At 44.4% G+C, this 23575-nt stretch overlaps 1 protein-coding gene across 25 annotated transcripts in view; it reads left to right on the forward strand.

Moving 5' to 3' along the window:
* Positions 1 to 23575, forward strand: part of TSC1 (TSC complex subunit 1) — a 51941-nt gene that overhangs the window by 13779 nt on the left and 14587 nt on the right. For 12 of the 25 annotated variants that reach the window (XM_042245497.1, XM_042245498.1, XM_060413747.1 and 9 more), the window contains 13 exons: positions 1947 to 2131; positions 6271 to 6374; positions 7470 to 7622; positions 9778 to 9922; positions 11427 to 11581; positions 11961 to 12034; positions 17604 to 17779; positions 18600 to 18712; positions 19051 to 19162; positions 19489 to 19601; positions 21362 to 21431; positions 21858 to 21962; positions 22211 to 22769. In XM_042245497.1, the coding sequence (XP_042101431.1) occupies positions 2026 to 2131; positions 6271 to 6374; positions 7470 to 7622; positions 9778 to 9922; positions 11427 to 11581; positions 11961 to 12034; positions 17604 to 17779; positions 18600 to 18712; positions 19051 to 19162; positions 19489 to 19601; positions 21362 to 21431; positions 21858 to 21962; positions 22211 to 22769 (1985 nt within the window). In that variant the 5' untranslated portion in view covers positions 1947 to 2025. Of the gene's footprint in view, positions 1 to 1550; positions 1647 to 1946; positions 2132 to 6270; positions 6375 to 7469; positions 7623 to 9777; positions 9923 to 11426; positions 11582 to 11960; positions 12035 to 17603; positions 17780 to 18599; positions 18713 to 19050; positions 19163 to 19488; positions 19602 to 21361; positions 21432 to 21857; positions 21963 to 22210; positions 22770 to 23575 lie in introns of all 25 variants that reach the window. The other 13 variants (XM_042245496.1, XM_027966231.2, XM_042245502.1 and 10 more) reach the window with 4 other exon arrangements.

Genomic DNA, 23575 nt, shown 5'->3' on the forward strand with positions numbered 1-23575 from the left:
AAAAGAAAAATCACTGAATATCACCAGGTTGTAATTAAACAAGAGCACGGATAATAATAAGTTAATACTCACCAGTTTCAGGGGGTCATTGCTACTTCAAATTTGGCATTCTAGAAGGAGGAGCTTAACTCTTAGCAGTTTTTCCTTTGTGTGGTGTTTCTCAAATGGGGCTTATTTACCCTTAAAAGAATTATTCTGGAGTGCTTATTAAAATGAAGATTCCTGAGTCCACAATTCAGTTCCAAAATGGGCCCAGAAAGTTAGATCTCAGGTGATTTTAATACATGCTGAAGCCTGAGAACTGTTCCTTTTTTAAGTATGTATCTTTATTTATGTATTAATATTTAATTGGCCGCACTGGGTCTTAGTTGCAGCATGCAGGATCTTTAGTTGTGGCATGCGGTGTCTGGTTCCCTGACCAGTGATTAAACCTGGGCCCCCTGCACTAGGAGCACAGAGTCTTAGTTACTGGACCGCCAGTTCCAGAACATTACTCTAGCTTACTCAAAGACCAGCAAATACAAATTAAGAGTATATTTTAATGTGGCTGCAAGTGACTATACAGTTGGTCTGAGAGCTGGGCCATCTAAGTTCTGCTTTACTGTGGGACCTTGGCAGAATTGTTTATCCTTTTTGAATATCCATACTCTGATTTGTAAAATAAAGATAATATCTGCCTGCCTCACAGTCACTGTGATGATCACAACCACGAGTTAGTTTAATGTCATGTTTATGGACTTAGGGCTTTGAGTGAAGTACATTTGGGGTCAAATTTCAGTTCTCCCTGGTTTTGCCTCCTGATAGCTTTGTGGAGAAGGCAATGGCACCCCACTCCAGTACTCTTGCCTGGAAAATGCCATGGACGGAGAAGCCTGGTAGGCTGCAGTCTGTGGGGTCACTAAGAGTTGGATACGACTGAGTGTCTTCACTTTCACTTTTTACTTTCATGCATTGGAGAAGGAAATAGCAACCCACTCCAGTGTTCTTGCCTGGAGAATCGCAGGGACCCGGGGAGCCTGGTGGGCTGCCGTCTATGGGGTCGCACAGAGTCGGACACGACTGAAGTGACTTAGCAGCAGCAGCAGCTTTGTGACACTAAGCAAATAGCTTGATCTCTGTTCCTCTCCCTGTAAAACGGGGGATAAAAGAACCAGTCATACTGTAGTTATATATGGAGTATATTTGATGATATTTGTGAAGGGTTTGCAGTGCCTGTCTAAGAAATAGTAGCTGTTTTTACAAATACAGCTTTAAAAACCATAGTGGGGAGAAATGAATGGTTTTAAGTGTGTCTAGTGACTCGTGGAGAGTGAGCTGCTTTTTTATATAAAGTGACTGCTCCACTGCTATGAAGGACTGAGTATTTGAAGGTGCAGATTTTGCCCTGATGCCCCTGTTCCTTCATACCCACTTTGCTGTAACCAGCAGCATTGGAGTGTGGGATCGGTGTCTGGAATGAGGGGTATAAACTGAAAACAGAGGAACCATCCCGGGTTGAAATCAGGTTTCGAACTCATACTTGTGACCTAACCGGCCATACTGTCTTCCAGACACTGATGGGGTTATCAAGAAGATAGCATTCTTTCAGTTCTTCTGAAAATGGTTCATCTACTCTTTGGACCAGTGATTTGAAGCCTAAACCCAAGGTAGAGTCAGCAGTAATTAATAAAACTAATAAAACTTCAATTTAGTCCTGTCACTAAGTTGCTGGGATGATTCCAACTGGTTTTTGTTTTTTTTTTTTAAATAGGTTTCTCTCTGTTGCATTGCCTAGAACTCCTCTTCATAAATTTGTCAAGAACACCGTTATTTACACACCTTTGCTTCTTTTTATCAACAGTGTTCCAGACAAACACTGCTTTGAAAACATGCTCAGATCGTCTGGCAAGTAGGTTTTTGTGTGGGGGGAGAAAAAATTATCACAACATTTCTCTTCTGTTTTTTAGTCTGGTCGTGGCACCAATGAAGAACCTTCAAAGTCTTTAATGCGCGTCCTGAAGCAGCAGAGCACATTCGTGTCAGACAATGGCCCAGCAAGCCAATGTTGGGGAGCTCCTCTCCATGCTGGACTCCCCGCTGCTGAGTGTGCGTGGCGATGGAACAGCCGTCTTTAAAGAGAATCTCAGTTCTGGTAAGCCAGACCCTACCCTGGTTAGCCGCTTCATCTTCTTTTTTTTTTTTATTTTTTATTTTTTATTTATTTTTTTTTTTGCCGCTTCATCTTCTAAAGAGAGTCTTTAAAACCACCAGGAGAAAGCATACATGGCTGATTCATTCTGTAGGTGTGTTAAGCTTTTGGTTACGGAACTATTTATTCACAGGCTGTGCACGTGCTCAGTCGCTTAGTGGTATCCAGCTCTTTGCAACCCCATGGACTGTAGCCTGCCAGAACTCCTCTGTCCATGGAGTTTCCCAGGCAAGAATACTGGAGTGGGTTGCCATTTGCTACTCCAGGGGATCTTCCTGACCCAGGGGTCGAACTCACGTCTCCTGCATTGGAAGGCAGATTTTTACCATAGAGCCACCTGGGAATCCCTTCACATAAACTCACAAACATAGAAGTAAGAATCCCATAAGGGACCTTGCTTGCCCAGCCTGTACTGTTTCAGTGAACCTCCCTGACTTCCCCCTGCATAGATATTTTAAAACAAATCCCAGATACATCATGTCATCTGTCAATCATATGCCATTTTTAATATGAAACATGCTTGTGTGCATGCTCAGTTGTGTCTGACTCTGCAACCCCTGGACTGTAGCCCACCAGGCTCTTCTGTCCATGGAATTTTTCTAGACAGGAATACTGGAGTGGGTTATCATTTCCTTCTCCAGGGGATCTTCCTGGCCCAGGGATTGAACCTGCATCTCCTGTGTCTCCTGCGTTGGCAGGCAGACTCTTTATCACTGAGCCACCTAGAACTTCTTTTTAATCATAGAAATAGAAGTTTAAACAGTACCCTTTTTTCGCTTACCAGATTGGCAGAAATCAAATATTGGTCATATAAATGGGTGTTGTTAGCAGGAGAATGAATACATGGGAGTTTACCCCTTTGGGAATATCTGTCATTAATTAAAAGCACATGCCATTTGGTCCACTTATAAGAATCCATATTTCATTCACTTGAATGAAATGTGACAAAAACTCGGAAAAACCAAAGTACCCTTCAGTAGGTGGCTGACTGAATTAACAGTAGAGCCGTGAGGAGAGCGAGGAGCTCGGCCCAGACAAGGAAGCAGCTTGTTGGTGCCGTCGTGGAAGGTGTCATGACGGCAGGAAGAAGGGAGGCCCTTCCACCGCACCGTGTTGAGTGGGAAGACACGCGTGCGCACAAACTGTGGCTGTGTGGATGTGGGGGCTGTGTGTGAGTGCTGCTGCCAGGATGAGAAGTTTTGAAAGGACATGAACCAAAGCCAAGAGTATTTGTCTCTGCAGTGGCTTGTGAGGCCAGTGGTGAGGAAAGCTGTTACTTTGTGTTATTCCCTTTCATATAATCTGAGTTGTTAACAATAGGCATGAATTATTTTTGTCACTGCTGCTGCTGTTGCTTTTTTTTATGATCCAGTGGATATTGGCAATTTGATCTTTGGTTCCTCTGCCTTTTCTAAATCCAGCTTGAACATCTGGGAGTTCTCGGTTCAGGTACTGTTGAAGCTTGGCTTGGAGAGTTTTGAGCATTACTAATGTGTGCTGGTGCTGCTAAGTCACTTCAGTCATGGCTGACTCTATGTGACCCCATAGACGGCAGCCCACCAGGCTCCCCTGTCCCTGGGATTGTCCAGGCAAGAACACTGGAGTGGGTTGCCATTTCCTTCTCCAATGCGTGAAAGTGAAAGTGAAGTCGCTCAGTTGTGTCCAACTCTTAGCGACCCCATAGACTGCAGCCTAGCAGGCTCCTCCATCCATGGGATTCTCCAGGCAAGAGTACTGGAGCGGGGTGCCATTGCCTTCTCCGTACTAACATGTGAGATGTGTGCAATTGTGTGGTAGTTCCAACATTCTTTGGCATTCCCTTTCTTTGGGATTGGAAGGAAAACTGACCTTTTCCAGTCCTGTGGCCACTACTGAATTTTCCAAATTTGCTGGCATATTGAGTGCAGCACTTTCATAGCATCATTTTTTAGGATTTGAAATAGCTCAGTTGGAGTTCCATCACCTCCACTAGCTTCGTTTGTATTGATGCTTCCTAAGGCCCACTTGACTTCACATTCCAGGATATCTGGTTCTAAGTGAGTGATGACACCATCGTGGTTATCGGGGTCATTAAGATCTTTTCTGTATAGTTCTTCTGTGTATTCTTGCCACCTCTTCTTAGTATCTTCTGCTTCTGTTAGGTCCATACTGTTTCTGTCCTTTATTGTGCCCATCTTTGCATGAAATGTTCCCTTGGTATCTCTGGTTTTCTTGAAGAGATCTCTAGTCTTTCCCATTCTATTGTTTTCCTCTATTTCTTTGCATTGATCACTGAGGAAGGCTTTCTCATCCCTCCTTGTTATTCTTTGGAACTCTGCATTCAAATGGGTATATCTTTCCTTTTCTCCTTTGCCTTTCACTTCTCTTCTTTTCATAGCTATTTGTAAGGCCTCCTCAGACAACCATTTTGCCTTTTTTGCATTTCTTCTTCTTGGAGTTCGTTCTCATCACTGCCTCCTGTACAGTGTTACGAACTTCCGTCCATAATTCTTCAGGCACTCTATCAGATTGAATCCCTTGAATCTATTTGTCATTTCCATTGTAGAATCATAAGGGATTTGATTTAGGTCATACCTGAATGGTCTAGTGGTTTTCCCCACTTTCTTCCATTGAAGTCTGAATTTTGCAGTAAGGAGTTCATGCTCTGAGCCACAGTCAGCTCCCAGTCTTGTTTTTGCGCGCTGTACAGAGCTTCTTCATCTTTGCCTGCAAAGAGTATAATCAGTCTGATTTTGGTATTGGCCACCTGGTGACGTCCATGTGTAGAGTTGTCTCTTGTGTTGTTGGAAGAGGGTGTTTGCTGTGACCAGTTTGTTCTCTTGTCAAAACTCTGTTCGCCTTTGCCCTGCTTCATTTTGTACTCCAATGCCAAATGTGCCTGTTACTCCAGGTATCTCTTGATTCCTGCTTTTGCGTTCCAGTCCCCTATCATGAAAAGGAAATCTTTTTTTGGTGTTAGTTCTAGAAAGTCTTGTAGGTCTGCATAGAACTGTCCAACTTCAGCTTTGGCATTAGTGGTTGGGACATAGACTTGAATTACTGTGATGTTGAGTAGTTTACCTTGGAAATGAACAGAGATCATTCTGTCATTTTTGAAACTGCATCCAAATACTGCATTTTGGACTCTCTTGTTGACTATGATGGTTACCCCATTTCTTCTAAGGGATTCTTGCCCGCAGTAGTAGATATAATGGTCATTAGAATTAAATTCGCCCATTCCGATCCATTTTAGTTCACTGATTCCCATCACTTCATGGCAAATAGGTGGGGAAACATTGGAAACAATGACAGACTTTATTTTCTTGGGCTCCAAAATCACTGCAAATGGTGACTGCAGCCATGAAATTAAAAGACCCTTTCTTTTTGGAAGAAAAGCTATGACAAACCTACACAGCATATTGAAAAGCAGAGACATTACTTTACCAGCAAAGGTCCGTCTAGTTAAAGCTATGATTTTTCCAGTCATGTATGGGTGTGAGAGTTGGACCATAAAGAAAGCTGAGCACTGAAGAATTGATGCTTTTGAACTGTGGTGCTGGAGGAGGCTCTTGAGAGTCCCTTGGACTTCAGGATGATTAAACTAGTCAGTCCTAAAGAAAATCAGTCCTGAATATTCATTGGAAGGACTGATGCTGAAGCTGAGATTCAATACTTTGGCCATTTAATGTGAAGAATTGGAAAAGACCTTGATGCTGGGAAAAATTGAAGGCAGGAGGAGAAGGGGGCGACAGAGGGTGAGATGGTTGGATGGCATCACCAGCTCAATGGACATGAGTTTGAGCAAGCTCAGGGTGTGGGTGATGGACAGGGAAGCCTGGCATGCTGCAGTCCATGGGGTCGCAATGAGTCAGACATGACTGAGCAACTGAAATGGACTATGGCTACTTAGGCATATAAACTTGATATTCCTGTTGTTAAACCTAAATTCATTTTAGAAAACAGAAATACAACACTTCATGTAACTTTGGGTTGTGTACAAAGAACCATTCTCTGAATTTTGTTACTGGCAACTATTAATATTTGAGGTAGGTTTAGAATGTTAGAGGAAATAACTAGTATAAATAGTCCTTTTCTTTCTTTAGACCGTGGTCCGATGCTTGTGAACACCTTGGTGGATTATTACCTGGAAACCAACTCTCAGCCTGTATTGCACATCCTGACTACCTTGCAAGAGCCCCATGATAAGGTACCTGCTGAATAGTAGAGATCTGATTCACTTTTTCCGAGGGCCGTGACTGCGTCTGTGTAGCCCCAATACCTGGTGTGTTTATAGCTTGCTGCTTCCACTTCCGTGTGCCACTGATGATGCTGCTCCCAGATTGTAACTACACATACAAATAGTCGTCAGGACTTTTGTTTCCTGAAAAGGTTTCGAAATACAACATATTTCAGAGGCCTTCAAAGATCTTGCTCTCAGAAGAAATCCTGTCATCCTAAGCTATAATTGTATAGTGACGATGATCCATAAGGTACCCATCTTTAAACACGTGCTCTGAGAAGGGTTTTAATCCTAGTTTTAGACTTTTAATCCATATGGCAAATGCTGTAAATGTGAGTACCTCATGGGGCTAATTGCCTAGTGCTCTTTCCAAGCACCAGGCACTTGGAAGGCTTCTTTATGTTTTGTTTTTGCTTTTATTTCTGTTGATGGTAAATAGGTGACAAAGCCTTGCAGCTGCACATTCTGATTTGTCTTGAGTCCATGTGTGCTGGTGATTTACTTAACTGAGCTTTGAAGGCCTTGCCACTGTCTGCCTTTTACAGTACATCTTGGGTGGTGTTTTTGTTTTTGTTTTTGTTTCCCACTCTGGGCTGAATTTTAACTTCTGCTGCTACCTGAGTTATATCTGGGGCCAAACCATGGAAGCAAGGCCCTGGTAGCAATAAGTAGCTGCTTCCACTTATTCGAGGCTTATTAGAACAGAGGTTATTCTAAGAAGTGGCCTATTTGTATTTCAGAAAGATACAGAAGAGTCTCCTTCCTGCTTACAGACCTGTATTGTGGGGACTCTCTTTCAGGAGTTGCAGACTGGCTGCCCTCTCTTAGGACTCATGCAACACAACAGTGTGTTTGTTTGCATGGCTTTAAAAAAACCTTGAGTTTGATCTCTCTACCTGCATGACCCTTTTTTACATCCAAGTGACGACTCGAGAGACTGGAGTTAGTCACTGCTGCCTCGCCTCGTGTGCACTTCATGCATTCACATGAGTGTTTCCCTGGGGTCCCTTGACTTTCCTCAGCTTTATTGAGATCGTTTCTCTTGTTCTTGTGCATGTTCAGCACCTCTTGGACAAAATGAATGAATATGTGGGCAAGGCCGCCTCTCGGTTATCCACCCTCTTGCTACTGGGCCACGTCGTGAGGCTGCAGCCGTCGTGGAAGCATAAGCTCTCTCAAGCACCTCTTTTGCCTTCTCTACTAAAATGTCTCAAGGTACGATGTTTGTAAGGATTTGCACGAAATAGCTTCGTCATATAATTTCTGAAATTCTGAGGACCTTAAAACAAGCCAGCTAGATTTTAACTTTGAGAGTTTAAAGACATCTAGGCATTTGGCTCTTCTTGTAACACGGTTCAAACTTGGTGCCTAGGAAGCTCTCAGCGCATCACTGTGTCTAGTGCAGTTATGTGTGGTCCCAGCAAATATGGTCACTTTTCGAGCAGATTGGTTCAGCATATGCTATCCCAGCCCTCTTTGATTTCATCATTGTCTAGCCTTTTGTCAGTTAGAAATGTACTGGTTTTGTCTTGGGGGAATCCCTATTTCTGCATTCTCTTTTGGCTAATAGCAAAATGGCTAAGACTTTTAATTATTTAGGAGCAGGTTCTGGTTGCAGCTGTAACGAGGTTTGTTTGGTAGAAGCCCTTGCCAGACTGTGTTCTGCTTTTTTTTGCACTCAGCTTAGTGCACTTTTCTACAGAGTCAAAACCTAAGTGGGACCTTATGGTTTCAGTTTTGACCATGGCTTACTGAAATACTTAGGGCGTTTGTTTAACCTGTTATAGTTCCTGGGCTTGTTTCCTACCTGTAAACTAGGGAAATGTGGGTGATGTGAGCTGCCCGCACCTCCCAGACATGAGGGTGCCCAGTAGCATTTGTTTCAGGATGGCCAGCCTTTGAAGGCATCTGACACAGCACCGTGCGAGTTGATTTCTGTCTGTGCCAGCGAAGGGCAGCTGTTTATCCTCCCTAGAGGTGGGTCTCAGGGAGTCACGGGGGTAGGGCGTCATAAAGATGTGCATTTAATGTTAAGGAAAAGCAGGAGCCACTTCAACAGCTTAATTTTTTTAAATGAATGGATTGATGAGAATATAATCTGATTTTGAGGCACACTGTTTAGTTCAGATTGAAGAATACTTAACCTTTTCCAAAAGAATAAGCCTTGAAAATTACTTACAAACTGTTAACCCAAACTTTCAGTTAGGATGTTTTGTTAGTGTTTTTGGTTTTTTTTTTTTTAGTCAGAATTCATTACGGATTCTTGATTCTCCTGTCAGTGTTTTATGTTTTTCCTATTAGGTGTCTGCCATAACAGATGGCTTGGTGCTTGATGTAAAAACTAAATCTATTTAAAACTTTATTTCCAGGTACTTTCCCTGGTGGTCCAGTGGCTGGGACTCCATGCTCCCAGTGTGGGGGTCCCGGGTCCAGACCCTGGTTGGGGGACTAGATCCCACATGCCACAGCTAAGAGTTCTCATGCCACAGCTGAAAACCCTGCATGCCGCAGCTCAAGACCTCATATGCTGCAATTGAGACCGGGCACTACCAAATAAATAAATTCATATTTATTAAAAAAAAAAAAACAAACTTTATTTCCAGACTCATAGGTTCCTTTTTTATGAGGAATAATGAATGTTCTAACCTGAATGGTAGTCTTTTGTTTAATGTCTTGTTTCTTCAGTCTGAATTCCAGTTACTTGGCAGACATTCGTAATTTAATTATGGTCAGGTGAGCCGCTATAGCTAGTCTAAGTTGATTTATTATTCATCGGTTATTAAGTTCAGTTAGTCTAAATTTATATGACTTTTTAGACGTGGTCAGAGGTCCCCGTATCTTTTTTATTTGCTGGTCTCTAAATACTGCTGTGAGGTGAGCCATTAAGAAGATTTGTTAGTGCCATACTAATTTCATATCAAGTTATACTTCTGTTATGATCCTTTAGAAACAGAGAATGACTTGTTCATGTATATGGGTCTTTTTACCTGACTTTTAAGAGTAAGTACGGCATAATTTGGCTGAATGAACAAGAATAGCAACATTTCTTTGTTCTGTTCAAAAGCAACTAGTGCGTCCCGCCAAGGGCTATTTACAGCACATCCGAAGTATCTGGGTTTGGGATTTTCTAAGCCACGTTTAAGCCCTGCCCTGGAAGAGTTTGGTGCCTGAGTACGGTCCCCACAGACTCAGCTTGGTTGAGCTGGTCCTCAGTGGCTTGTGGTTGAGTCCGTTTCAGTGTTGTGCCCCCAGCATCCTAAGGGGTAGGATGAGTCTGTGCCTGTGTTCTAACTTGAGAACCTCTGAGTGTGCTGATCTAATGCTGCACACCTGAGAGGTGTCTCTTCTTACTTGACCTTCCCTCCTCCAGATGGACACCGACGTCATTGTCCTCACAACAGGAGTCTTAGTGTTGATAACCATGCTCCCAATGATTCCGCAGTCGGGGAAACAGCACCTTCACGATTTCTTTGATATTTTTGGCCGTCTTTCGTCATGGTGCCTGAAGAAACCAGGTAAAGATCTCCTTCTATACCCGTCATGCCGCACCAGGTGAGTGCTTTTGTGAATGATGAACAGGTCATGTGCTGGAAGAGAAGGACATGTAGAATCCTGTCGCTGAAATGGTTGTCACCAGCCAGGTGAGGGAATACCTCAGCTAGTTTCCACCAGGGGCACAAATAAGAAGCAAGACAGGGACTTCCCTGGTGGTCCAAGGGCTAAGACTCCAAGCTTCCAATGTCAGGGGTGTGGGTTCAATCCCTGGTCATGAAACTTAGATCTCATATGCCAAGAAATTAAAAAAAAAAAAAAAAAATGACTGTGGAGATACTGTCCTTATTTTGTTGGCTTAAGAGGATTAGTTGTCAGAGAAACTGAGTGGTGGGTACAGCTTCCTGATCTTCAATAAACTGAAAAACAGCTTAAAATCTGTGTTGCAGCAGTATGGGACTATGCTTGTGGGGCACGTTTGTCCTCCTCTTGGTCTGTAGTGACAGAGTACAAGCTTCTGGTTCAGAGAACTCGTCCGTTGTACATGTGGAAGGAGGAGAGAGCCTGGCTGGCCCTGATTAGTCTTCCAGGTTTCAGTACAGGGGGACTTAGTCTCTACATCAGCAGGCAGCACAGCCCTATCAGAATGACTCAGAACCTGTAAACATGTGAGCTTTGGGATCTTTTGGTCCTCCCAGCATGAAATGTTCACATCAAAAGAATGAAACGTGTAAGCCCTGGGAAATGGAACACTGTGGCTTCTTGTACTGGATTAAGTAACAAGCCTGAGGCCTGTATGATGCCAACTTGTCTAGTAGGCTCTTCTTGCTTGAGGAGAAAGGAGTGGCCTGCTCTTTGTTTTAGAGCAGCTTTATGTATACCATTGGGATTTTCCATAGGGTCTGGATAAGGCTAGATGAATTAAATTTTCTATTTCTCCCACTCTTAGCTCTTTAAGCTAATTTCAGATAGTAGCTTTTCACTCTGTAGTTAACGAAGCTGCATAGCTAAGACTACGAACTGATTTTAAAAGGTTCTCACACATTCATTCCACAAATATATGAATGCCTGTTATGCAGCAAGCTCAGCGAGAGCTCTCAGGGCACAGAGGTGAGTGAGTTGGTGCTCTTCTTGAGGTGTGTACTGAATCGGGCTGTGGAGGAGACGTACGATGACAGCTTGCAGGGGGTATTCTTGTAAAGGTGCTTAAGTATTACAGTTCTAGGGTCCTTGTTAAGGGGTGCCTAGAGAGGAGGGCAGGGATTAGATCAGTGCAAGCCTCTGTGGGTTACTCCAAGTAGATGGGAGTTCATCCAGAGGCCATGGGAGCCACCCACGGATTTCAGACAGTGGTGTCTGGTGTGTTCAGATTTGGGTTTTAGAAAACTGTTCTTTACTTACTGTCTTTGGAGTGAGGCGGGAGCACACATATGCAGAAAGTCCTATTGGCAGCCTGTGTGTGTGTCTGTCTGGCACACACGTGTCCCGTGTCCAACTAGGAGCCCCCTCAATGGATTTCTTTTTTAGGCCACGTGACAGAAGTCTATCTCGTCCACCTCCATGCCAGCGTTTACGCTCTCTTCCATCGCCTGTATGGGATGTACCCTTGCAACTTTGTCTCCTTTCTGCGTTCTCACTACAGTATGAAGGAAAACCTGGAGACTTTTGAAGAAGTGGTCAAGGTAAATGAACACCCATTTGTTTGCCATTTAGTGTACTATGGAGATGGGCTGCATTTGTAAGTTTCGTATTAAATGTTAGGAAATTTTGAAAAGAAATTCAGCCTTCTCCCCATATTGCTCACTGCCCTCAGCCCTGGTAACTATGAATCTATTTTTTGCCTTTATAGGCCTTGCCTGTCCTGAATATTTCATGCTTATGGAATCATATAATATGGTTTTTTGTTAGTGGCTTCTTTCACTTAATGTAATGTTTTAAGATTCATCCATGTTGTGGCCTGTGTCAGTACTTCATTCCTTTGTATTGTCAAATAACGTTTTATTGTGTAGAAATACAACAGAAATTAAGCCTTTTATAACTTGTCAACCCAAACTCTTTTAGCCAATGATGGAGCATGTACGAATTCACCCGGAATTAGTGACTGGATCCAAGGACCATGAACTGGACCCTCGAAGGTATAGAACCTGAACTAGTGACAGAATTTCATAGAGTCACTTGAGAAATTGAACACGTGATCTCAGAGATGTCCCTTTTGAGATGTTATTGGAGAAGACAGGTTTCTCTGTTTATTTCATTTTAAAGGACTTGCACAGTGAAGCATTTTGCGTGCCTGAGTCTAAGACATACTCCTCGCTGACAGAGGGAGAGGTTGCATTGCAGGTGCCTGTCCCATAGAACCCCAGGGGGCCGGGAGCTCGGTGGTCTATGATCATGCGAGGTGGGCGGTGATGGGTGTGGTTGGAAGCAAACACACTGTGGGAAATCTGGATGTTGAGTGGTCGGATTCCCCTGGTCGCTTTCTCCATCCTGCTTAGCCAGGTGACTACCGTCCTCCACGGGGCCTGGTGGAAGTGCCCAGTTTTATCTCTGGAGAAGTGGAACCTGCCAGCCTCCTTAGTTGAGAATGCCAGGCTTAGTGGAAGGTGGAGCTGAGTCACGACCAGAAAGAAGGAAGTGAGGTGAAATCTACACACCAAGCTGTGTGAGGCTCAGCCCTTCCCTTGCTTCTCTCTGGCTGCTCCCCAGGCAGGGAGTTGATACCTTTTGGAGGAGAAGTGATGCTTGGATATTGATGTTTGAGGATCTCCCTCTGAAAAAGATGACTCACTGCTTGATCGCCTCAGTAAATCTCAGATCTCCACAAGCCCTCCCTCTGCTACACAGACCTTTTATCTGAGCAACTTGCTGTGAGATACATGTAGAGGAGCTTAGAAAACGTGTAAGCAAAGTTTATAGTAATGTGTGGATGCTTGTGTAGATACCACTTAAAAAAAATGGGACAGTACCCCCTCCAGTTGCAATCATCTTTGTCCCTGGTCCCTGTCTCACCTTAGAGACAACTGCCGTTCTTGCTTTCATTTTAATAATTCTCTTACTGTGAAAAAAAGTCTTCATCTTTGTTCACTTTGTGTTTGGTTGCAGTGAGTCTTTGTTGCTGTGCACAGGCTTTCCCTAGTTGCTGCGGGCAGGGCTCCTCTTCGTTGCAGTGCAGGGGCTTCTCGTGGTGGTGGCTCCTCTCGTTGCAGAGCCCGGGCTCTAGAGCCTGAGGGCTCGGTAGCTGCGGCTCGCAGGCTTAGTTGCTCCATGGCACATGGACTCTTCCCAGGTCAGGGATTGAACCCATGTCCCCTACATTGGCAGGCAGATTCTTAACCACTGTGCCACCAGGGAAGTCCTCTCTTTCATGGTTTGACCACATGTGTTGTTTCATTTTGAGAGCAAGCAAAGTCTGGCCTTGGAAAAGGCAGTCTTGTCACCATGAGATGAAGGTTCCCAGGAGTAAGAGGAAGAACCAAGAGGGAAGAACTCGCGGCTTACCCTAGTCAGGGCATCTGGTGAGACCCATAGCGAGGGCCAGGTACTGAATCTGCTGCCGAGTTACGGCAGAGGGAGGAGACTGCTCTGTGTGCACTCATGGCAGCTTCCAAGTGTAGGTCAGAGAAGAATCCTCCTGTGGGAAGAGATGAATGTCCTTAGCTAATCCAGGGAGAGCAGGCACTTCATTAGTGTATTCATTAATCAAGACAAGCTAAGTACCAACAAGTTGTCTAGGCCGCCTAGGTGCTCTGTCCCTCTGTTGGGAGGATGGTTTGGTGGCAGCAGAAACCTTAGTGAGGGCCTGTGCACGCCTGTCTCAGTGTGCGTTCTGATCTCAGCAGTCGTCTTCGGTGCCTCGTGCACGGCCGCCGTCTGACTCTCGTGGCTTCTCTGCCTCTCACCTGTGCACGTTCTCCCCTTTCCTCTATCTCATGCCTTTCTGGGTTCGCTCCTGTTTTCATGGGATTTTAGAGAAAGGATGCTGTTTTCTGTGTGGGTATAGATTTCTGGGTTGGGAGTCATTCTCATTCAGCAGTTTGAAAGCGTTATTCCATTGCCCCTTTGCCGCCAATGCTGCTGTTGAAATCCAGAGACATTCTTATTTCTGATCATCTGTGTTTATTGTTTTCTCTTTGCTCTCAAAATACTCTGAAACTTCCTAGTGATGTCCCTTGACATGAATCTGTTCTCGGTTTTCAGTCTGGAAGCTCTTATCTTTAAATGCTAGGAAATCTTCTGCAGTTATATTGTGCTTGATTTCTTTTCCTCTGCTATCTCTGTCTTTCTTTCAAGAATTCTTAGTGTTCTGATTGAGAATTCCTTGAGTGGTTCTCTGCTTTTCTTTGCTCTCCTGTTTTTTCTCTCTGCTCTCTTGTCCTACTTCCTAAAGATTTCATTGTCTTTAGCTCTTAATCCTTCTGTATTCATTTCTGCCACGTTTTCAGTACTAAGAACTCTTTAGTTCTCCGGATGCCCCCATTGTTTAAAATTGTAGCCTGTTTTTGTTTCATGGATGCAGTCTCAAGTCTTTGATAAGATTGATGGGAGGTTTTTTTTTTAAGGTTTTCTTTTTCCTACATAGTCTTTTTTCTCTAAACTGCCCTGTTGTTCTTTCTAAAATTTTGAGGCTTTTTGCAAAGATCTGGTGATCTACTTGTATTTGGATGAGGAGACTAAAAACCTCTGTTCACAAGGATGGGGCTTGTTGACTTTGTGCTTTCTTGTAGGTTGTTCTGAGCATCTGTAGGAGATGCTGCTATCAGTATTGGTTTCCTTTTGAGTTGGTCAGACTTTTTCAGAAAAGGGCTTTCTGATCTCTAGTCTGCAAGAGTTGGGCTACTCCTGGAGAGTAGAGACTGCCTGGTGGGAGAGATGAGTGGTCTTGGCCTTCAGAATGTACATGCTCACTTAACTCCTCTCTTTGGAGTGCCTCAGTCCCTTGACTCTGTTGAACCTCTTCAGAGATGAGTCCAGATTTTGGAAAGCCAAGTGGGATCTCAGGGCTCAGGCAGCGTTTACCCCATCTTCTTGATTTTAGCTCTCCTGATTGACCTGTCACTCATCTCCAGTTCTAGAAATACTTCATGTATGCAAGTTCTTTTGCTTTTCAAGGATTCTCCAGTATAGGTCAGGTTGACTTTTAGCTTTGAAACATTGGCAACTTAGGGTTCTGCTTTCTGGGATTCAGTCACTACTTGCCGTTTGGCTTTCTGGTTTCAAACACATGTGGTCCTGTTCTCTGTTTCCTCATGCTTCTCTTTCTTGTAGGTTTATATTTAAAAGGAAACAAACGTTGGTGGGGCTTGGGGGTATTGTGCAGTTGGATGCACACATCCAGTCTGTTGCGTTAATTAGGAAATCTCCTGGTTCAACTTAAAGGGCCTCACTCACCTTGGATAGGCGGGTCATCTGGCCTTTGAAGAAAGGCTCTAGTACCAGAGACAAGAGACCAATGTAAAGAGTAGGTAGAGGAGCTAGCAAGAAACAAAGATAATGCAGAGAGCAAAAGGAAACATCTACAGTAGCTGCAGAGATGAGACATGAGTGCATATATAAAGTTCGGGATGCTACGCAAGAGGCTAAAGAAAGCAGTGCTGGAAGTTTAAAACTAGAGCTAAAATAAGCATTCTGATAAAAGAATTGGAGGGTATATTTGAGGGTATCTTAGAGAGCAGAATCAAAGGATAGAGATGAGTTAGATGAAAGAAATTTAAAATAATCAGTCCAGAAAGTCTAACATCCAATAAAAAGGGGAGGAGAAAACTTTGGTAGGGGAAGAAATTGTGAAAGAAATAACAGAAGAAAATTTCCAATACAAGTACAAATGATACAAGAAAATACAATCATAGAATTGAAAGACATGAGTTTCCAGGTTGAAGAGGTTTATGTAGTTCCCAGCACAGTCAATGAAAAAGAATGCTACCAGCTCAATATTGTGACATTTCAGAAAAAGAAAAAAAAAAAAACAGGATCAGAAATCAAAATGAGGTTAGCTTCTGAAACACCTTCAAAATGGAGAGAAAAAGGTTTTTAGCTTAGAATTTTATTCCTAGCCTGATTGCCTATCAAGTATGAGACATTTTTAGATACGCAGGGACTCAAATTTACCTCCCATGTACCCTTCTTTAGTGAACCATTGAAGCGTGTTCTTCACTAAAATGAGAGTAAAATCAAGGAAGACAGAGTCCAGGAAATGGGGGGCCTGACTTAGGGTCTTCGACAAGGGGAGTCTTGGTATAACTTGTATAGCAGTGCTGAGAACAACCAGTAGGAGAGGGAGGGCTCTGGCAGGCAGCTCTTTAGGAGAAGCTGAACAATCTCGGTAAATGGTTTGCATTTTGTTATGTAAAAATTATATTAGGCATTTTCCCCCAGCTGTTAGAGCAAGTTTAGGAAGGATTAGTATTAGATACATGGAAGACTGAGGTAAAGAAACAGAAAAATTTAAACTCTAGGAGAAACTAAATTGGACAGAAGGGGAAATATTACAGAATACTCTTTGGCTCAGCTGTCAGTGGTACTGATCTAGTCATTATAATGCATTGTTCAAAATCAGTTTAGAAACAACAAATCAGTGATCTGCTGTTTTGAGAACACTGGGGAGGATCCGTGGAAGTGACCTAAATGCTCACCTACCATAAGGATGTTAATAGTTGATGTCTAGAAATTCAGACGTCAGAAATTTGATGCCTAGAAATTTGGAGGTAGGGTTACAATTTAGCTGGAAGCTGAAGCCCAGAAAGTTCCTTCATGCTCTTGGGGGCCATTGTCCTCTCCCACTCCTGGCAGTCATCATCTGCCAAAAGCACGCTTTTCCATGGCAGGGTACCTTTCTGTAGACCCTGTCTCTCTGGTTGGACCTTAGGTGTCTCTTTTCCTCTTCTGTGACAAGCTGTGCTGACTGTTGTTGTCCATCTTGATATGTGTCTGTTTCCGCAGGCTGATTTCTTAGACATGGAACTCTGGATCACACAGCAGGACTCTTGAGACAATTCTTTAAATATCCTCATGGGCTTTCTCTAGGTTCGAGACTTGCTGAGCTGTCTTTCTGGTCTAGGGATGGATGAGAATCCTGAGGGTTTGACGGGCGACCTTAAGTCAGCCTCAGCTGCCTGGCAGTTCCCAGGCCCCCCTGTTCTGTGATTACTTCTGTTCCAAAGGAGAGTCCCCTGCTGACTGCTCTGCATAGTCTGTGTTCTGTTTTGAGGCTATGCCTGGTCTATTGTTGCTGAAACTTTGGTTTCAGATTAGTTTCTGATAACTTGATATAACCATTTTAAATAGGGTATAGGTTTGTAAGGCTTCCCTGGTGGCTCACTCCACCTGCAGTACTGGAGACCTCCTGCAATGCAGGAGACCTGGGTTCAGTCTCTGGGTTGGGAAGATTCTCTAGAGAAGGAAATGGCAGCCCACTCCAGTATTCTTGCCTGAGACGTCTCATGGACAGAGGAGCCTGGTGGGTTATGGTCCAAGGGGTCACAAGGGCTGGACATAACTTAGCGACTAAATCACCTCCACTATAGGTTTGTAAAATGAATGGCTAATTCCTTTATCATAGTGCTTATTCGTACTTGGGCTGGGGTGGTTCTGCCTTATTCTTGCTGGTCATAGTTCAGTGGCTGGCATTGAGTCTGCACTCTGAAGTATTTGATGGTTTGATTAAATGGATTATAACTTGCATTTCTTGACTTTGACTGTCTTCTACAGGTGGAAGAGATTAGAAACACATGATGTTGTCATAGAATGTGCCAAAATCTCTCTGGACCCTACAGAAGCCTCATATGAAGATGGCTATTCTGTGTCTCACCAAATCTCAGCCCGTTTTCCTCATCGTTCAGCCGATGTCTCCGCCAGCTCTTATGTTGACACACAGAATAGCTATGGTAAAAAGTGACTTTGGTACTTATCTCTTTACAGCTTTGTCTCTGGAAAGCATTGTTTATTGTTGACTTCAGTTTCTTTTCCTACAATAAGGCTTAGTTGAGCGCCTAGGAACTGTTTCCCAAATACTTAAAATTTGGATTTGTCTCCGTTTTCTCCTGATTAACTTCTCCCCTAAGTTTAATTCACAATCTTATGACGTTAATCTCCACCTTGATAGTATATCAGCAGAGTTGGGCTGTGTCCTCAACACTTAACAAAGAAAATGGATGGAAGGATATGACTTATAGGCTCCTGTTTATAAAGGAAGCTTCTACTTTTTCAGACGCCCTTAGTGAGGCCCTCTGGGCCATCACATTGACACAGTTTTGAATGAATCTGGACAATTGGATGAAATGAAAGTCTAGGCTTATCTACAGGTAGCACCTGCTGAAATTGTCATACAAGTTGTGCTTTTTCAAGCTATTCTGAAGCTTAAGACATTAAACCTTAGTGAACTTTATTGCTAAAGAGTATTATAAAGTGTTAGTCACTCAGTCATGTCTGGCTCTTTGTGACCCCGTGGACTATACCCTGTCCAGCTTCTCTGTCCATGGGATTTTCCAGGCAAGAATACTGGAGTGGGTTGCCATTTCCTTCTCCAAAAGGGTCTTATGAAGGGCCTTTTAAATGCTACTTTATACCCATGGACATTAGGAGTCCCCTCAGCCTTTTTAAATGTAGGGAACTGAATGCTATCAAATGGTCTCGAGGACCATAGTTCTTTGTCAGAATGACTGGAACCCCACGCTGACCCCATGTGTTCTTTCCCTTCCCTTGTAGGGAATGCTACTTCTACCCCCTACTCTACTTCTCGGCTGACGTTAAACACGCCAGGGCAGCTACCTCAGACTCTGAGTTCCCCGTCGACACGGCTATTAGCTGAGCCGCCACAAGTACGCTGTCAACTAGTGTGCCTGCTTTCTTCTCTACTTGCTGGTGAAGCTGGCCTTTGGGGTCAGGGTTTAGCCTGCGGTTGGGAAAATCTCTCACTGCTTGTTTCAGGAATTAGTTTTGAGGATGCGTCATGTTTGCAGAGAAAGTTAACTGTTGCCACTTGGGTTTCTGTTGGCGTCTAGGCTTAGAAAATGCAATGTGTCTCTTGATAAAGCTTTAGTAAGATTCCTTTTCCCAGTTGAAAGGCTAAATTTAAAATGATTGTTGGTCACAGGCTTGTACCTCGGGAGGTGGTGGTGTTTGTTTTTCGTTGCTGACCTGCCTGTTAACTTCCTAGGCTACTCTTTGGAGCCCGTCTGCAGTTTGTGGGATGACCACTCCTCCAACTTCTCCTGGAAATGTCCCACCTGATCTGTCACACCCTTACAGTAAAGTCTTTGGTACAACTGGTATGTATGGCTTAGGTTAGGGTTGGTTGATTGGTTCGGGCCTGCCTGTTATGATAAGGAACAGTCTCCTCTAAGATCTAAGAGTTTGAGAGCCTCTTGCAGTAGGAAGCCTAGTTTTGATGCTTAATACAAATGCCTGGAGCTTTCAGCAGTTAAAGTGAGCCTTAAAAAAAAAAAAAAGACTGATATAGATTCTCCAGAAAGTGAAGTGCAGGAGCTTTCTTTGCACTACTAGTTAGGCTGGGAAAGAAAAAGAAGTGGCAGTTTTCCTAATTGTTAAACTGACAGTGTGTTTGTGTGTGTGTTCTGCTCTTGTCTTGGAGCAGGTGGGAAAGGAACTCCTCTGGGAACCCCTGCAACCTCTCCTCCTCCAGCCCCACCCTGCCATTCGGACGACTACGTGCACCTTTCACTCCCGCAGGCCACTGCCCCCAAGAAGGTTTGCCGGGCTCGCCTGCTGTCCCCTCGCCCACGCACAGAGACTTGCTTCCAGCCTCACTTTGGGAAACCTTTTATGCCAGTTAGAAGTCTGACCTAAAATGTAATGGGTTTGAATCAGATCGATTGAAAATAGACCAATCAGCAGCTCTCATAGAATGTGGTCTGCTGACCCTGAGGATCCCCAAACCTTCTAAGAGACTCTGCCAGGCCAAATCCACTTTCATAGTTACTCTTATGTGGTCATTCGCCCCTTTTTTCTGCATTGGCGTTTATACTCATGGCATAGAAACAGTGGTGGGTAAGATGGCTGGCCCCGTGGTATGAAATCGGACTCTTCTAGTGGCATTGCATTCTTCTTCCTTGATGTGTCCTTTCAGTTCGGCAGAAGAAAAGAAGCGACAACCAAAAAAAAAAAAGTGCCAACCTCGAGTATTCTATAGAAAGAACCCACGTGTTTAATATTGTTTGTGATAAAACAGGAAGTAGACATAAAGCAGCTTGCGTGCATACCAACATGTGGTGGTTTCCATAAGCGCTTGTGACATTGTTTGAGTTGGGAGTTGCACTAGTTGCTCTCTTTCATGGAACAGCAGTCTTATTTGAAAGAATAACTGGCGACAAACCATGGTTACTCAGACTTGAGTATTAGGCAGGCAGTTAGCTGCTTAGATGACAAACTGGGTCTGTCACTTGAAGATAAACAACTGACGGTCTTTGTTGCCCACGATAAAAACGTGCAATTAGAATATTAAAAAACTGGTATCTGCCACCGAGTGCTTGATAGTGCCCCTGAGTCTTTCATGACAAGATTGAAAAGTCTTGGGAAGCTTGGTTGATAGGTTTGAGTTTTCAATATCGGATAATGAAATGTTTTAACACTTAGAAGATATGCACAGCTTGGTGAGCCAGTGTTCTGCCCGCCTTGTGTGTGATGTTAAAGACCCACATGTAGGTAATACCTCTGGGAGGCAAGAGAGACCAGTGGATCTTACTTAACACGATGTGAAGAGTGAATTGCCATGGCTTCAGGTTCTGCTCCATAACTAACCTTGAAAAAAAAATACCCTTGTTGAGTTTTGGAGTAACATCAAAGATGGTTTTCTGCAGTTATCTAAAAAATCTTTCTGCTTTTTATAACTGCTTATCCGTGGGGGCCTAGAGTTTTTCTCCTACGCTTTAGCCAGAATAACCCAGCAGAGCAGAGGCAGCCATAAGAACCCAGCCTCCTTCCATTAAACCAGATAGGAAAGAGATTGCAGAAATGTGGAACCACTTGATCCTTCTCATTAAACTTACCTTTGTTTTGGGAAATATAGTTATGTTTCATAGAAATATGTCATTTATGTTTATATCTATTGGGTTGGGTATTTTTCTGGCCGTGCTGCACAGCTTGTAGGATCTTAGTTCCCCGACCAGGGATTGAACCCACCTCCTCAGCAGTAAAAGCATGGAGTCCTAATGTTGAACCACCAAGAAATTCCTGAGTTTGTCAAGTGAATTAATATTTTTAAAATTCTGTTTTAGTTTCTGGCTTGGTAACTATCAATAGATTTAGCCATATAAACAAAATCCTTGAGATTCTTAGTCACTGTTAAGAACAGAAAGGTGTCCTGACACCAGTTTGAGAACTACTGGGCTAAACTTTAAACTCCTTTATAATATACTAAAATTTGAGGAGTTTAGGTTATTTCTCTAGCATTAGAGACCATGCACACAGTTTTCTGCCTTGTGATATATAAATGGTACCTGTCTTTTCAGGAAGAGAGAACAGACTCTGCAAGGCCCTGTCTACACAGACAACCCCATGTTCCGAATGACAGAGGATTAGGTAAGGCCTCTGGGTAACGGTGGACCTTGCTTGACTCTTGATGGGTTGGGTCATAATGTGGAAGCAGGGAAAGTCCAGAGCACCATGAAACACTGAAGCCCAGAGATAATGAAACATGTAATTAATTCTAAAAGGCAGCCTCATAATGGCATCGTGTAAAAGCTGCTGAGTACTTGTGTCTTGAGCTGATCAAACCATGGCTTTATCTGTTCTCTGCAATGTTAAGAAAGAATGGAGAGTTTTGTCTTCTGTGGTATCTTGCATTGGATCATTGTAGCCTTTTGGCTCTGGGAGTTCCAGAAGAGAGCTGTCTCCCCCTGTCTTCTTCAGCAGGAGAGCCAGGGTGGGCCTGTTCTGTCACAGTGTGAGCAGTTCTCACGGGGATAGGGGTCTCCAGCATGTTTGACTGTTTTGTTTTCTCTTTAGAAGAGCTGCACGGAGGCAAGGAATCTGTCACTCTCAGTGATCTTCCAGGGTTTTTAGGCGACCTGGCTTCTGAAGAAGACAGTATTGAGAAGGATAAAGAAGAAGGTAACGTGTGCAGGGTTCTGGGCTTGTGGAGATGCTGCACGTTGATAAAGCCCTCATTCTGCCCGAAAACCGGGACTCAGTATCAACATGCACAGGATTGTCTGCTTTTTCTTCCTTTGGGGGAGGGAGATGGGAGTTTTGTTCTGAGCCCTGTGCCTGGTCCCTCTGGGTGACACAGGGCAGCACACAGCCCCACACTGCCCGGCCTGACCCGGATGCACCGTCTCTTCCCTCCTCCCTCCTTGCAGCGGCCATATCTAGAGAGCTGTCTGAGATCACGACGGCCGATGCCGAGCCCCTGGTTCCTCGAGGAGGCTTCGACTCGCCCTTCTACCGGGACAGTCTGCCGGGCTGCCCGCGGAAGACCCTCTCAGCTTCCTCCAGCACTCAGGGCCCCAGTGCAAACCCTGAGCCTTTAAACTCCTCCCTGGACAAGTCGGGGCCTGACACACCAAAGCAAGCCTTCACGCCCATAGACCTGCCCTGCGGAGGCACCGGGGAGAGCCCTGCCGGGAACAGGGAGCGCCAGGCCTCCCTGGAGGCCAGCATCCTCACCCCCAGCCCCTGTAAAATTCCACCTCAGAGGGGAGTGGGGTTTGGCAGTGGGCAGCCTCCCCCATACGATCATCTTTTTGAGGTGGCATTGCCAAAGACTGCCCATCATTTTGTCAGCAAGAAGACGGAGGAACTGCTCAAGAAGGCAAAGGGATGTGCAGAGGAGGACTTCACGCCCTCCGCCTCCCCCATGGAAGTGCTGGACAGGCTGATTCAGCAGGGAGCGGACGTGCACAGCAAGGAGCTCAACAGGTGAGGCTCGGCATGGGGCTGCAGTCTGCACTTCCCACCTGGTTCGCAACTACGGGAAGGCAGGAGTTCCTCTTCGCGCGCTCACCAGAGGCAGCTGGTTCTGCGTTTTGTCGGGTGTCCTCCTAGCCTGATGCTTTTTCAAACCTACGAATGTACATGTCCTCTGTGCATGTTACCCTCAGGCCATTCCTTAGGTAACGGGCCAGTGAGAAATGAGTCTTCTCTGCATATAGACCCTCCTGTGCTGTGAGCAAGCGTAAATGCTTTCACTCTGCTCTCTGACACTTGAGGACGAGCTTATTGCATTCAAATAATAGAGAAATACTGGTCACGAAGTCGCCTTCTCCAGCTACAGATTATTTGTTGTTCTGTTTTGGTGACATAGCCCATTAGATGGAGAATAAAATCAACATTTCACTGCAAGGCCCAGGTGGCCTGTCCCCACTTCTGGCTCGCACACACAGGTTAAGAACCCCCCTGAACAGCTGTTTTCAGCCCTTCTTTTACTATGGTTTTCAAAGGTGACCTAGGAAAGGATAAGAGAGTCACTATCCATAGTAATACTGTTCCTAAACAGGCTCTTAGCGGGTGAGGGCTTTCATTTTTCCTCTGCAGAATAACCCAAGTGGAATTTGACAGATAACTGTCCTGTTTAAGGTCTGTCTTGAGTGAAGTTTAGTGTAGTAGACTCAGGTGAATCAGCTGCTGTGTCCTTAACCTGGACAACAGTAGCCTCTCAGCAGAGCCGCACCCTGTGTATGGTGGCAGGGAGGGCTGAAAGCAGCGCCCAGGGTGTTTGATCTCTC

Source organism: Ovis aries, chromosome 3, assembly GCF_016772045.2.
Source record: "Ovis aries strain OAR_USU_Benz2616 breed Rambouillet chromosome 3, ARS-UI_Ramb_v3.0, whole genome shotgun sequence".
Lineage (NCBI taxonomy): Eukaryota > Metazoa > Chordata > Mammalia > Artiodactyla > Bovidae > Ovis > Ovis aries.